The sequence below is a fragment of the Pezoporus wallicus genome, unplaced genomic scaffold (assembly GCF_028554395.1).
Source record: "Pezoporus wallicus isolate ANWC-B61680 ecotype Strahan unplaced genomic scaffold, APGP_CSIRO_Pwel_v1 contig_3952, whole genome shotgun sequence".
Classification (NCBI taxonomy): Eukaryota; Metazoa; Chordata; class Aves; order Psittaciformes; family Psittacidae; genus Pezoporus; species Pezoporus wallicus.
In genome coordinates this window covers 5,223,269-5,237,574 of record NW_026635034.1, presented here as the reverse complement: position 1 = coordinate 5,237,574, position 14,306 = coordinate 5,223,269, and the positions used below count along the sequence as shown (strand labels likewise).

The window sequence follows — 14,306 nt, the reverse complement described above, 5'->3', positions numbered from 1 at the left end:
AAAGAGAGAAAAGAGTTTTTCTGGTGAGGATGTCCATTACTGTCCATTACCTGAACGTTGCATTTCACAAAGCATTTTAAACCCTGAAATTCAATCAACAAGAAAGCTACATAATAAGCCCTGACTTGCCAAATTACATTGCTAATGAGACTGGGCACCACAGTAACCTCTCTGCTCATCCTGTCATCATTTAAATTGTTTTACCACGTGGCAGTCTGTAAGTGATTCTCACTTTTCAGAGCTGACACATAACTCTCTGAGGCTTTGCTCTACGTTTCTGCTCCAAGGGTGACAAGTGAAAGAAAAAGAACCCAAACCAGATAAATATCACCCTCCCTCCCCCAGAACCAAACTGCACTGGATATAAGAAACACTGTTGTGCATTATATGAATGAGACACTCAGCTATGCTGTCCGCTCTCTGACACTGCTGTTCTTATAGCTTGGAGGAACTGGAGGCCAAGCAAGGAACCTTGTTTCAATCCAGAATCACATTCCCTGGACCAACCTGTCTTCCAGCTCATCACTTTTGACCCTGTGCTTTTAAACACAGCACATCACAACAGAGACCCAAAAGACTAAGTATCCAGCTCCAACCAAAGTCTTGGGTGGTTCTGTCCTTTGACGACCTGTGCTGTCTGCACATGCAAGAATCTGTTTCATACTCTTTCACATGCCTGAACCATTTCAGAAAATTAGCCATAGGTTATCCTGAACCTGGTACAAAGTCCTTCTACGTCTGTGGGCACAATATGTGCCAGAACTACAGATTTACACTGGCAATAATTCTGTGATAAGAAATCAACTCCTTTACCAGCTGTGCACTAGACAGCTTCTTAGGCATTGGCACTTCCACTATTGGTGTCTCAGTGTACTTCGGATAGGCCATGGCTTCACAGTCGCTGATGCCAGCCGTCTTTGGGATCACAGCTTTGATCCTTATTCGTTCACAGCCCTTGACAGAGCAGAAAGCAAATTTCTCCTTCTCATTTTGAGATTTAAGTTTCAGAAAGAGCAGCCTGCAGGCAGGAGAGAGAAGATAGAAGCATTCTTGAGACTTCTGTTCAAAAATTACCAGCTCCCAATTTTGGTGACTCCTTACTAATGTCCTGCAATAATGTGCATTGCAAACCCTCAGTGCCAACATCCACATTTTATAGTTCTCAACATACCACATGCAAGTAAAAGGGGACACACATCTCAGAAACGGTCTGAGGAGGTCAGGGAACTCAAGACAGAAATGACACCTGAACTCCCCTTGTAATGATACATTTATGTAGAAGTTAGTGCTTCCTTTCCCGTCATTTTAATTCTTTAAAAGAAAATAACAGGCTTCACACTCTTAGGTTCCTTGCACCCCTGTCATGGTGTTTATAAACCATTGCTGTTCAAAACAGAAAGGGTTGGGTGTATCTCCAGCTTGGTTTCATGGTCTGCACTTTGCTTTTGTCTTCTTTTTCTAATTCTTTTTTACTCAGCAAAGCATTTCCCACGGTAACTGGCACTGCAGCACAGGCTGTGAATGACTGGCAGCCATGTGAGTCCCAGGAAAATTAAGCACTGGTCACATTCCCAGAAAGACTTTCTGGTTTTGTTGTGCTCCCTGTTAATGGCATTAGACAAATAGCTCATGATTCCAGCAGCTTTGCCATAGCAGTGTGCACATTGGCAAGGCCTGCTCTCTTACCCAGTGTCCTCATCCCAATAGTAATATCCTTTGTTAGGGTATCTGTGCTCCAGTTTCTCCATTTGAGAGGTTCTGTAGAAGGTTCCAGTTTTGTATGTTTTCTTCAAGAGACGATTGTGGATGTCTGAGAGAATGGAAAACGTTGTCCCTTTAGGATAGCAAAACCCTACTTGGATCCAGTCGTTCCTAAAAATAGCAAAGACCCACATTATAACAAGTCAACACATGACTATTATTTTCCTGAGCATGCTAGAAGCCAAACTACATAATTCATTCTGAAATGTAACTTAATTTTTTTCCTGGCCAGTTAAAATTGTAATGGTTTGGGATGAATCTATGCAACATAAATTAGACATAGCAGCCATGGGTTGGATCTGCCTCTGACTCCTACACCTGTGACTTCCATGCACCAGGAATGAATTAGCTCTAGGCTTCTAAAAACGAACCATGTTATCTTGCAGGGCTTCCCAGGGGAGGAAACAGGAATCTGGGATGTCAAATGGAAAGATGGTGAACTCAATGGACTTCCTGGAACAAGCATGTTCATTCTGGAAGAGTGCATGAGGTGATAACCTCACCCATTAAAAATGTGCAGTTACATTACTGGGCTGGAATGTTGGAATTCGGTCAGATCACTCACTTGTTGAAGTTGATGAGCCATATGGCCAGCTCTTCAGGGGCTGTCTTGTCCCAGTGGATGGTGTAGCCTTTCCTCAGAGTTATAACTGGCTGATACTGCTGGTAATGAGTGCTTTTACTTAAAGCCCCTTCCAAGTAGAGTGGGTGATTGTGGTAGTCATTTTTAATTATTTTCATTTTCAGGTTGGCTGGTTTGTAGGCTTGGATGTATATCTAGGTGAAAAAACACATCACCAAGGCTTTAATGAACTGCAGCAAAGCATTAAAGGCGCAGCCACTCCGTAGATGTGAACTGGTGCAAAGCCTGCAGCTTCAGCAGTGACTTGTATGCCATACACTTATATTCAATTTTTTAGGCTCCCTTTTCAACAAAGCAAACTGTTTTCAGAAAAACAAGAAGGATCTTTTCCTCATCCACTGAGTTGCAGAGTGCAGGCCAGTCAAAGAGGCCTGCAGTAAGTATTTCAGTGTTAGTGGCAACCCTCAGCAGCGGGACAGTATCTGCCTCAGACATCTGACTTCTGCTAAACAAAGACCCTTCTGTCTGGATTTCAGAAGCATGAAAACCAGCTCAGTGGCTAGAAATCGGCTTTAGTGGCACTACAGAGGGAAAAAACCCAACAGTTGCAACACCCAAGACAAAAACAGGCACTACTCAGAGGAAAGTGAGGATTCTCAAGGCAGCAGCATTCGGAGCCCGTGCGGTAGGAAGAACGGTTTGGTGGTTACAGAACAGGATGAAAGATCATGACAGCCAAAGTCTAATTTTGACTGCTCAGCACATTTCCCATCACATTGTGGGTAACACTTCCCTCCTTAAATCAAGGAAAAATAACTAGCTGACAGCCCATAGATTTATGAATATTAATCTGTTAATGCTCACGGAGCTCTTAAGGGAGTTCAGGCAGAAGTTGTTAGAGCTGTTAGCAGTCAAGGCCAAAGCATCTGAAAATGTACCACAGTATCCTCATGCTCAAAACCACCTGCACAGACAAACAAACACTGAGCACCCTGAAGAAAGGCCGTTTCTAAAGGTTAAGCTTTACAGTGCCAAGAAATTTAAAATAAAGGGATAACAATACTTGCAAGATAAGCAGCTTTACCTGCGCAAAGTGTCCACTGCAGATGGAACCTCTCCAGTCGGGTACGTCAATGCAGTCAGGGTGCTTGATTAACCAGTTATCTTCTTTTATCAGATATGAGCCTGGATACTCTGATACAGAGCCATCCACATCATGAAAAACTGATGTTTTATCACCATCCATATCCAGATCATTGAACCAGGGGCCGGGTTCTCCAAAGAAGACCCTTGAGGTAATCTAAACAAAACAGTGAAACGCATTTACATCTCCACAAAGGAATTCATCACTTAGAGTACACAGCAAAGGGTGGTTATGGTCACTAGAGTGGCTCAAAGGACCCTTTTTCTGACTTTATTTGGCACTGAAAAGTAGCTTGGACAAGAAATAGTGTTGGGTTTCTATGTCAATTCCTGCATGAAGAAATCTGTGTATGCACTAACATCACCACTCTTTAAATGGCCACAGATTCTGGATGCTCAGCTTTGACACATTGTAGGCTTGATGTTCAATGGCTCAACCCCATGACTGCAGATAAAGCTGGGGTTGTAAGTCTTCTGAGATAGCACTTATGTGGTAATAAAACTACGAAATTCTGAAACTGACCATCCAAAGATGGAAGCACCAAAATCATTTTCTACTGAGCTGAGCTGATCTTGTTACTTGGCTGGAACATCAGTGCCATTTGGTACAGGCATATTAGGATTTTGTCTGCCTGCATGCTGCCTCTTTGTTAAGCCTTAAGTCCGTGTAGAGCTGGGTCACACATTTAAAAGGTGTGTTTGATGGGTCAGACAGAGCAGACACAGGCTTCCCTTCTGACTATGTGGGACAGGGTGAAATAAACAGGATTTCAGCCTCAGCTATGAGGTTTGTTTTAAAATTCTGGAGGAAGGTTCAGGAAAGGGGATGATTTCACTAGAGCCACTTCACATTGTCTCCCAATATCTTTTTAGGGTTCTAAAGCCACACAAACCCACACTGATTCTGGGAATAATCAGTACCCTCCCATGGGAAATGGCTGCTCAAGCAACTTCTGAGTGATATTTTTATCCAGCGTAAATAAATGTCATGTCACCAGCCTGCCTGGTGCAATGTGAGAGAAGAACCAATCAAAACTTCTAGGGGAATTTTGCCTTTCCCATCCCGTTTGGCACAGGGATTGCTAGTCAGCACTTTTCCTGACATCCAAGCAAGTCTGCTAGTTTTTTTTAAGTTAGGCAGCCCAAATCATTTCAGGCCCAACCACATGTATTTATTTATTTGTTTGCAATGGTTGGCAGTTGGATTTAACAGCTGCTAGAGGTGAACCTCAGCAAACCAGTTAGGACATATCTGTGCAATCAAATACAAAAATAACTCAAAAGCACAGACCCCGGGACAGGTTCAGACCAGCACCCAGAAGTTCATATTGTAATTCAAAGTTTGGCAGACCCTTTTTGGCTAGGCTCTGCTCTCATTTATGTCTGCAGAACTAGAGTCCATGGAATTACCCTGGTGTGCAGGGCTGCAGAATTACTCTGTATCTGCTCAATTTCACTGGCTGTTTCCAAAAATCAGTATTTTCTGCTTCTAGGTGAGTTAGACCTTCCATAAGAGACTTCATTGTGTTGTTGCTTTAATATTATACTGATGGTGAAAATAAAGGTTCAGATTCTTCTCCCTGTTTCACAGTTTCTGAGACATACAGAAATGGAAATTATTTTCACTTAAATGTCATTATTATTTTGTTTGAAACTGATGCCTGTTTCTGGTTTACTGCAAACCTGTCAGAGAATTGGATTTTTCCTGTTATTTCATCCATCCAATATTGTCTTTCTTAGCTGTGCCCTCTTTGTTAAACTTCTGCTAAAGACAAGAAGAAACCTTTTGAAGATCTCGTGTTTCCTCCTAAAGGCTGCTACTACCTTTTTTGCCCACAGCCCCATTTCCAAGCCAAGGGGAAAAGGCCTTTCTGAGAAGGATAACTCACAGGGACATCTTCAAAATGAATGTCGGTGACGTTGTTGTTGGGGCAGCTCTGCCAGGCATTGTTGAGGCGGAAGGCCAGGGCGCTGGTGTGCCGGCCATCCAGGGCAGCGAATTTGCGGAACGTGCAGTTCTGGACATTGATGGGTCCATCGTAGAACTGAATCCCTCGAATGGGAAAATCTCTAAAACATATTTGGAGGAGACAGAGAGACATGGTCATGAGACAATAGCACAAGGATAAGAATGTATTCTAGACATGTACAGTCCCACAGCACTTGTTTCTCAGCTGCTTTCATTTTTCGCATCCCTTAGGATGACTCCTGAGTTCATGTTTTGGAAGAGGAGGGATTTCCCTCCTTTTTAGGTCTGTAAAGTCCTCTTATCCTTGCAAGTTCAGCTCCAGTTTTCTCATGTCTGAACAGATCATCTTTATTTGTTCTCTGCTTCTCCAGGGAAGGAACTTAAAGCAGTGCCAAAGCATTGACCTAAAAATGAATAAAGTCATGTCTGCTATCAGAAATGAGTTCTGCAGCAGTGAAACCTGAAACTCATCAGAGCCGCTCAGACTCCTTGGGTTGAGTAATGGCAGGGCTAAATGAAGTCCCATCACATCTTTCAAAGGAACTTGGAGAGAAACAGTGCAGCTCAGCTGCAATAAAAAATAGATTTGAAAAGAAGAAAAGGTCTTACAATCTATAGGGTTGAAAAGAGGTGAAGGGGCAGACTAATGACCCTTTATTAACAGCCTTTTCTGTTATCATCTGCAAAGTAAAGAGAACACCATTTTTCACACTAAGTGAATGAGATGCTTAAACTCCTTAAAAGGCTAAGATAAGATGTTTCACATTTCACTCATGATAAATAAATTTCATCCCTTCCTCACTTGAATGTCTTCCCTTAGACAAGACCCATTTCCTCCTTTTCGTTTGTTCTGTCTCTCTGAGTTTCTATACACAACACCCAAGATGAGATACATAAAGGATATTAGAAGCAGAGCTGTAGCAGATGGGGTTTTCATTATTACTGTAGTTGATAATAAGCCTGCTGTATCATTGACAAGCAAAGCTGAGGCATATAATACATCAGGAAAAAAAACCAGCATAGCTGGTTGCTCACTTTAAGGCTGCTGTTAGGATAACTGTGTTCTTAGGAATAACAATAAAACATTATTGCAACCCGATCCGTAGGACTAAGCTCTAGGAAGAGGCCACACATGCAGTTCACTGGCCATTTCAAGACTGTTTAACAAAGGCATCAAATTCCTGTAAGCACAGCAGCAATAGTAACAGCAGCTCTGAGGACATTTGTGACCACATCTGGGGCAGTTCAAACCCAGAGAAGGGCTTCTATGAGCCTTCCTGGCAGCTGGCTTGCCTGGAGACTGCCGCATTGCTCAACCGCTGCTGACCACATATACAGAAGTGCCCAGCTAGCACACAGTCTTTTTTCTGCCTTCTCAACTCTGTTTTTAAAGGAGAGGGGGAAGGAAAGAGGAGTCTGATGCTGTCTTGGCAGCCTGCAAGTATGTACCTGCCAGCAGCAGCTGCACAGTGAGGATTTTGGGGATCGGGAGACATGAAACCAAATCCTTTCTGTGTAATGGTTATTAAACTGAACAGCACTGAAGAAACCACATTGGGCTGGAGCTTGCACTGAGAGTGGGAATAGTGAGTGCTTTGATGTGCTGAGCTGAACTTACGGGCCAATGGGCAGGGTCCTTCCTCTGTGATCCAGACCTCCAGGTCCCCAGATTTCGTTATCCATCATCTCAGTGCCCAGGTTTCCACTCTCACCAACAAACAGGCTGTTCTTGATTTCTTGCTTTGAGCCGTCATCATGAGGAAAAGTCCCACCACTGTGAAGGAAGGGCTGGAGGTGAAGGGGGTGCTCACATCATCCCACCAGCCATGCCCCAGGCTGCAGCACATCCTGCACCACACTTACCTCGCCAAGGTCAGGCCAATGCCATTGTCAGCAAACCTGCAAAGAGAAGAGAGATGCTTCAGAAGAGGTTTGGGTTTGGTTTGGTTTATCATGTCAAACTGAAATAGCTAAAGCAATGAGGTAGAGGACAGCAGGGTTGAATTACTGAGCAGTGCTCATGGGGGAACTCAGGCTTTTCCAGGTTTGTTCTCTGGTTGTGGAAAATCTCTTTTGGCACTTCTTGCAGTATATGCAGATCACATGAAGCAGCAGATGTGTACCCGAGTGCTGCTGAGGTTAAGCCAGAGATTACTAGGCATAGTTTACTTATCTCATAAAGCTTTTTCCCTGTGTCTAATGACCATGCTCTTTTCACTCTTAGGTAAAATATCATGCTTATCTCTCACTCCAGCTAGCTTTTATTATTTAATAGTGCTTTGCCTTACACACACTTCTGTGTTCCCATGTTCACGTATCACATACTGCTTCCATATAAAAAAACTTTACAAGGGGAACTGTTAGAAAAACAGGGAGTTTGGCTTCTCTTTCATCAACAGGACATAGAGATCAGATCTTACTTATTAAAAAAAAATAATAATTAGAAAAAAAGATTAAAATGTTTTTCTATTTTGCTGAAATTCCAAGCTTTTAGATGAGATAAATCACAACTGTTGGTCCATGACTCCTGCTTATAGGAAGCGTACAATTAATAGGATAGTTTGTCATTCTTGATGGTGTCAAATCGGAGACCTCAGCAGAGCAAACCCAGCTTTGGCCTGCTTCTGTCTGTAGGTGGCAGCCCTTCCCACGGTATCGCCTCCGCTTGCCTTTTCCAGCCGCAACGGCACGCACCGTAGTTCATATACTGCCCGCCACATTAATATTTGGTTTGCTAATGTAATACATAAGTCTTTGTAGCAACAGGAATGGAAGCTCCTGTGGCTATAAAGACAATTACAGTTTGATGATGCTTCCTGGAATTCACATACACTTACAGGTTTCCTGCTGGAAACTGATAAAGCACTAGGTCTTTTAGCAATCTCCACATACTGCATTTGTCCCATGAGCAATGTAAATGCCTTAATGACACGAGTGTGATCTGTAAGGCAACACTTGCTGGCCATTCAGTGGGCTAGATACTTCTGGTTCATAAGTTCATAAAAAGCACAAACTGTATTACTCAGTATTGTATTTCTGACTGTTCTGCTACAGCCTCATACTTGCCAACCCGACCGGTTGCTAGAGCCAACTATGCTGCTGGTTGCTTTAAAAGGTTTGGGTCACTCGAAGGTAAGGCAGCTATGGCCAGGAACTGGACACCAGATAACGGCATGACAGCTATTTCTACTACAGTTACCGCAATATGCCTCGTAAAGTAGCTTTTTCCTTTTCCTCCTTCTTCATTGAGGTTGATACCAAGAGCCTGGCTCAGCAAAAGAAACTGTAGAAGATCATCTGCTTTCAAGTGGAAAACAAATATCTGCTCTGACCAGTGCAGGAAATGGCCTTCAAAGAGCACAACAGGCACTTGCCCAGACTCTCCCTTGCTGCTGTGATGCATAGTTTTATGTCTGCTTTGTCAGTACTTGCTTATTCAGCATAAGAGTAAGCCACATAAAACCAGAAGGTGATGGATTTTGCTGCTTTCTTTTCAAAGCACCTCGTTTCCCTGTATAAAAAATAGGTTTTATTTTTAGTTTTTTTTATCTGTGTGTATGTGACTATTTTTAAATGCTGATCAGCATCACACGGAGAAACAATCTGGGGGTTCTTTGGTTGAGACAAAGCAGGTTTTGTTTGTGTAAAATAATGCCTGTGTTTATTTAACGTTTCATCTGTATTTCAATCTTAGCCATATGAAAGGTGCAAAGTGATACAAATAGCTTGAACCACAGCTATGCTCATCATAAACACCAGGCTGAACTCTCAGAGTTGAAATAAGGCAAAACTCACTGGCAGTTGTCCAGCCACACATCTCCACCCCGCAGCCAGGCCCCGTGATCCTGGTTCTTGTAGGCAATAAAGCGCTCAATTATTGCAGGTTCCCTGGGCTTCAAAGGATCGGCATCTTTGTGGGGGCTGTATCTGTAACCAGAAGGAGAGAAGGGTTGGAAAGGGAAGGGGGCCTTGCTTGGTGCACGGCCCCACTAAACATCTGGTTTATGCTAACTCTGCAGCAGCTCTGGGACAACAGTCCATCCAAGTAGCATGTCTAGTTCAGCAGTGATGGCCAGACCCGTCTGCCAAGGGAAGAACGGTCCAGGCAAGGCAGTTGTAAAGACCCACTCCAAGTTTCCTTTCACCTTTCCATTATTGTATTGCTGATATATTGCTGAAAGCATGGAAAGTTTATTACTGCTCCCAAAAGTCTAAGATATATTTTTTTTAATCCCTGTTATCCTTTAGTATATTCCTGTTATTTAGAAAAATATCCTTTTGTTTTCCCTTTTGAGCATTCTTATCTCCTAACCTTGGCTGTACTGTGGCAATGAATACCACTGCCAAATTTTCCTTGCAGTGGAAAGGAATTCAAACATCAGGAGCATATGTCCTTTACTATTCCCACTATACATTACCCAGGACACACGTACAAGATTTATTAACTCTGAAGTTCCCAAGTATGATGAAATATTGTCCTGATACAGGAAAAAAAGAAGACACCAGTGGAAACCACAGCAATGTGTGCCCTCAGATGCTGCCTGTCAGCCACTGCTTGGGCCACAGGATCTGAGCAAGGGTCTGGCTCACTGTGATGATGCTGAGGTCAGCTATCTGAGCTCAGCACATCCTGAGGCACAGCTCTCCCTTTTGCTACTGGAGGAGCATCTTCCATCATACTACATGGCTTAGAAAACCTGACAGATGAACATCCAACTCAGTGCCAGAAACGGATGGTCCAGAGATTAAAATTCATGCCTCACCAATGAGTAGCAAGGCCAAGCTGTCAGATCACTAACAGATATTCAATAGCACTTTGCTTTGCTTAATAAGCCATCATATCAATCTAAAACTGAGCATCAGGCTGATAGTGTTCCAGTAAATGAATATTGCTTTGGCAGTTTCATCACTGTGAATTTGCTTTCAGAGAAAGATTTAGTATCAGCCCTTGTGAATTCCACAGACATTGTTAAATACAGATTTTGAGATGGATTCCAGTTTCATTCACATCCACGTATAACTGGAGGAAAACTACAGGGAACAGAATTTGACTCAGACGTTTAATGCAGAATGCAGAATACTCTCCAACTCTGTTCAACCAACCTCCAAGTTCGCCCCAGCCAGTCCAGCTATACTAATTTATTTGATCTTTCAGTCTTGATACATGAAAAGTGGAAAATGACATAAATAATCTAAGGTGCAACTTGTGCTGGTTGGCAATCCCCGAGCATAAACATGACTGCATTATGAATTGCTTGGCTTCCCAGGGTCATTCCTGCCCTTGTATGGCAGGGGACAAATTGCCTTTTGTAATCACTCACTGTGCCTGTGGCAGCAGGCAGTTTCCCAAGCTATATGGAAAACCAGCATCAGGCTCCCAAGAGAATTTGGAGGTATTTGCAGAGCAGACTGATCTTAATAAGTTAATTTTTAGCGGTTGCTTTTATCATTGAATTAACAATTTCAATTAATTGAGTATTAAAATAATGTAAATAATAGTCACTTTTGAACACCTTTTAGCTTCAGCTACTAGGCAGGGCACTGGGGTGATGCTGATCATGGGATAACCGATATCTGAGGTGCTGACTGGGTTCCCATGGGGAGGAGGACCGATCCCACCCCTGCAGTGCTTGCTCAGTGCATGACTAAAGCAATCTGGGTAACCCACACCCCAGAGGTGGAAAAGAGGAAAGGAAAAAGCTGCCATTCTTCCCTGCTGAGCAGAGATTTTCAGAGGGTTTTTCTTCCCTACATGGTTTCTTCTGTCAAAAAACCCAGTTGTTGGAAAATGCAGGTTGGGTGCAACTTGAGGTTATTGGTCTGCCAGAAAGAAAACGATGAAATTTGAGAATATTTAAGTCCTTTTCTCTTGATGGAATTGGCAACTAAGTTAAAAGCCAGAGACAACCTTTAATGAGATAAAAGGGTGCAAGTGCAGTCCTTATGCTATTACACTTGCCTGCAAGAAGCCCCCTGCTTCCATCAGCCTCCTCAACAGGATCAGCTTCAGAGAAAGAGGGGGGATTCCCAGAAACCACCAGACCATGGTAGGTGTGCTGATATGATACATTCTATAGAGAGGCTTCCAGTATTTCTAAAGAACTCCATGATGCCACAGAGAGGCTGTGCACAGCACAAGGGATAAAGCATCACTCTGTGTTTTTAGCTATTACTATTACTACAGTGGCAGATTTGGAACGAAACAGAAATTTGAACTCAAAGTATGAGCTGCATTACATAAGCACTCCCTGTTCAAGCAGGTTCTGAAACAATGAAGAAAATCAACAGCATTCCCAGGAAATACTTTAATTTCTTATTCCTAGAAGTTCTTGCAGCAAGTTCTGTCCCACTGGGGCAAAAATTAGCTGAACACCCTAGAGCAGATGTATCATCCATGCCAGCTCAGCTAGAGCTAAAGAGGAAGGACAAACAGGAAGCATGTGGATGCTGCGGGTTCCTTAGGAATGGGAATAGAGAAAATGAAGTTTGGTAAATCTAAATGAAGACCTTTCCTCAATAAAAGCCACCCCAGAGGCATTGCCATGATTCTTGTCAGCTTTCTCTGGGGCAATTTCACAGCTTTCAGTCAGTGCTATAGAGAAACCTTTTCCAAACCAAAAGGTTTGTTTCCTGTGCAAAACACTTTACCTTCCAGAAATCAGAGTCAGGATAGGTCTCTTATCCTTGGCGGAGGCAGGAGTAGTTTTAACGCCGTTATCGATGATCATTCCAGCCTAAAAGAGAAATGCAATATTACAGTATATTTATATATTCTACAGTTCTTTCCATCTCCAAGCTCTACCTCCAATTGTTCTAAGCTGAAGTAACTCTCATGAGCCTAATAACTGCTTCTGCAGCCTAAAGCACCCCACAACACTACAACACAGCCCCACTACCTGGCATGCTATGGGTAAATAAGTAAAGTGAAGGCAATTAGACACAGTGGCCTGTATTTATCCCTCCAGAAGCTGTTCAGTTAATTGCTAACATTGGCAGTTGAGGTCTATAATTAGACAAGCTGCCAATAGATGCTCCTGGAGGCACTATTTTAGGAGTGTAGAAGCAGAGGAGCAGCCTGAGCAGGGCGAAGAACCTCTCTGAATGCTCAAGAGTCAAGTGAAGCAGGTGCTGGCCAACTCTGAGAGCTCCTGTGCCAGCACACAAGCTGCTTTATCTGCAGACACAACCAAGCCTGCAGTAACTTTCAGTGAAACAGAAAGCACAGGCATTAATCGCTTGCAGACCCAAAGAGCTGAAGTGAGAAGATGGTGTTTATTTCGGGGCAGCGTTCCCATTGCGTGCAGACTCACCCGGTAGTTGGAATGCGCACGGTTGTTGACGAATTTCCCCATCGGCATGTGCTCCGAGTAGCCGGGGGAATACATGCCCGCTGATGGCCCTGTTGGCACATGGTGCAGAACAAACCAAAAGCCTGTTTCCTGAGAAAGAAAATGGACATCTGAGACTTTGCTTGAGCTTCTTTGCTGGTCTACATTAGCCCAAGGAATTGTCAGTAAAGCCATAAGATGTAAGCTAGAAGATTTCAGGACAAATCACAGCTAGCAGCATTGACCTGTGTTACTATATGCAGCAGTGTTTGACACGCATGTACATTCACATTCACAGTCTCATATCTCCAAGGGGTCTTAAGTTAAGCTTTGACATCTATATCGAAGCTATAAGCAAGAATTTGAAATACTTAACACACACACACACACACACACACACACACAGAGATATCCTCCTATCACTGCATAGGATCTTAAAAATCAGATAATTTTTATTCAGTTGCCTAAAAATGTGTCTAGGAGCCCTAATCCAGGTATTCAGGTTTGGAAGTTTGGGGAAAATCATATCTCTTTGTTTAAGGCTTATTTAGCTTGTTTATTTGTCTTAGTAGGAAAATAAAGGCTCCTGATGTGACCAAGAATTCCTGTGGAATTGGCATTGGTGCTGATTGAAATTTCAGGGCACCATTACTGTCCTGCCATCAGCAGAATCATTGCCAAAGACTTCACTGGGACTCCACAGTCACATTTATTTCATTTATTCAGGCTGCACCCTGTGCAAAGGCTGGGAACTTTTGTTAAAGTCATCCAGCTCTAGAAACAGCAAGTGCAAGAAGTGTGGAGCGAAAAGAGAAGTGTTGTTTTTCACTGGGGGCACCAGCCATGTTAATATCTGTCTCAATTGAGCCACATTTCAAAAATGCCTGTGTCACAGGAGCAGGTTTTATTCCAGCAAGAGCCTTGCAGGGCTGTAACCAGTTTGGGTTGTTCCCAAATAAAAAACTTCTGCACTCACTTCAGATCCAGCGGCTGCACAGTTTATCAGGTTGTTGTGTGGGTTGGCTATCCAGAAGGTGGATACAGCACTGCAGGTCAGGAAAACAAAACATAACATAAAGATGACACTCTGAGCACACACCAGAGTCACTGATCAACTCTGCCAGTACAGGGCAGATACCTCCTCAGATAAGAGTTCCTGTCTAGGGGCCAAAGGGAATGTTGTTTTTCCTTTCTCTTCTCATACCACGTGTCCTCTGCAGTTTGACAGAGAGCATGGCCTTATCTTTTAAAACCCTGAGCATTAAATGAGGAATTTCAACTGCAATTCCAAGCCTGCTATGAAGCTGTCAGATGTCAATCATGTTTTATGATAAGGTAAATATGTTGCACAAGTCACAGAAAGGAACTTTGCCCCCAAATAAGCCCTCAGAAACTCGTTTAATCAAAAGACCCAACAAATTGCCTCTTAAGGGCTTTCCAAGTGCACCCCAGTACCTGACTTTTCCATGAGCTGCTGTGATTCATTAACTTTATTTGCCACCCTCCTATGCATTGCTTTTAG

The 14,306-nt window shown here is 43.1% G+C and overlaps 1 protein-coding gene across 1 annotated transcript in view; it reads right to left on the bottom strand.

Annotated features, from left to right (window-relative positions):
* Positions 1–14,306, bottom strand: part of CEMIP (cell migration inducing hyaluronidase 1) — a 54,305-nt gene that overhangs the window by 6,583 nt on the left and 33,416 nt on the right. The window contains exons 14-24 of the mRNA XM_057428003.1: positions 13,761–13,830; positions 12,767–12,895; positions 12,105–12,190; positions 9,252–9,383; positions 7,320–7,355; positions 7,075–7,230; positions 5,377–5,557; positions 3,429–3,644; positions 2,327–2,538; positions 1,687–1,872; positions 814–1,018 (exon numbers count right to left, since the gene is read on the bottom strand). Of these exons, the coding sequence (XP_057283986.1) occupies positions 814–1,018; positions 1,687–1,872; positions 2,327–2,538; positions 3,429–3,644; positions 5,377–5,557; positions 7,075–7,230; positions 7,320–7,355; positions 9,252–9,383; positions 12,105–12,190; positions 12,767–12,895; positions 13,761–13,830 (1,609 nt within the window). The remainder of the gene's footprint in view (positions 1–813; positions 1,019–1,686; positions 1,873–2,326; positions 2,539–3,428; positions 3,645–5,376; positions 5,558–7,074; positions 7,231–7,319; positions 7,356–9,251; positions 9,384–12,104; positions 12,191–12,766; positions 12,896–13,760; positions 13,831–14,306) is intronic.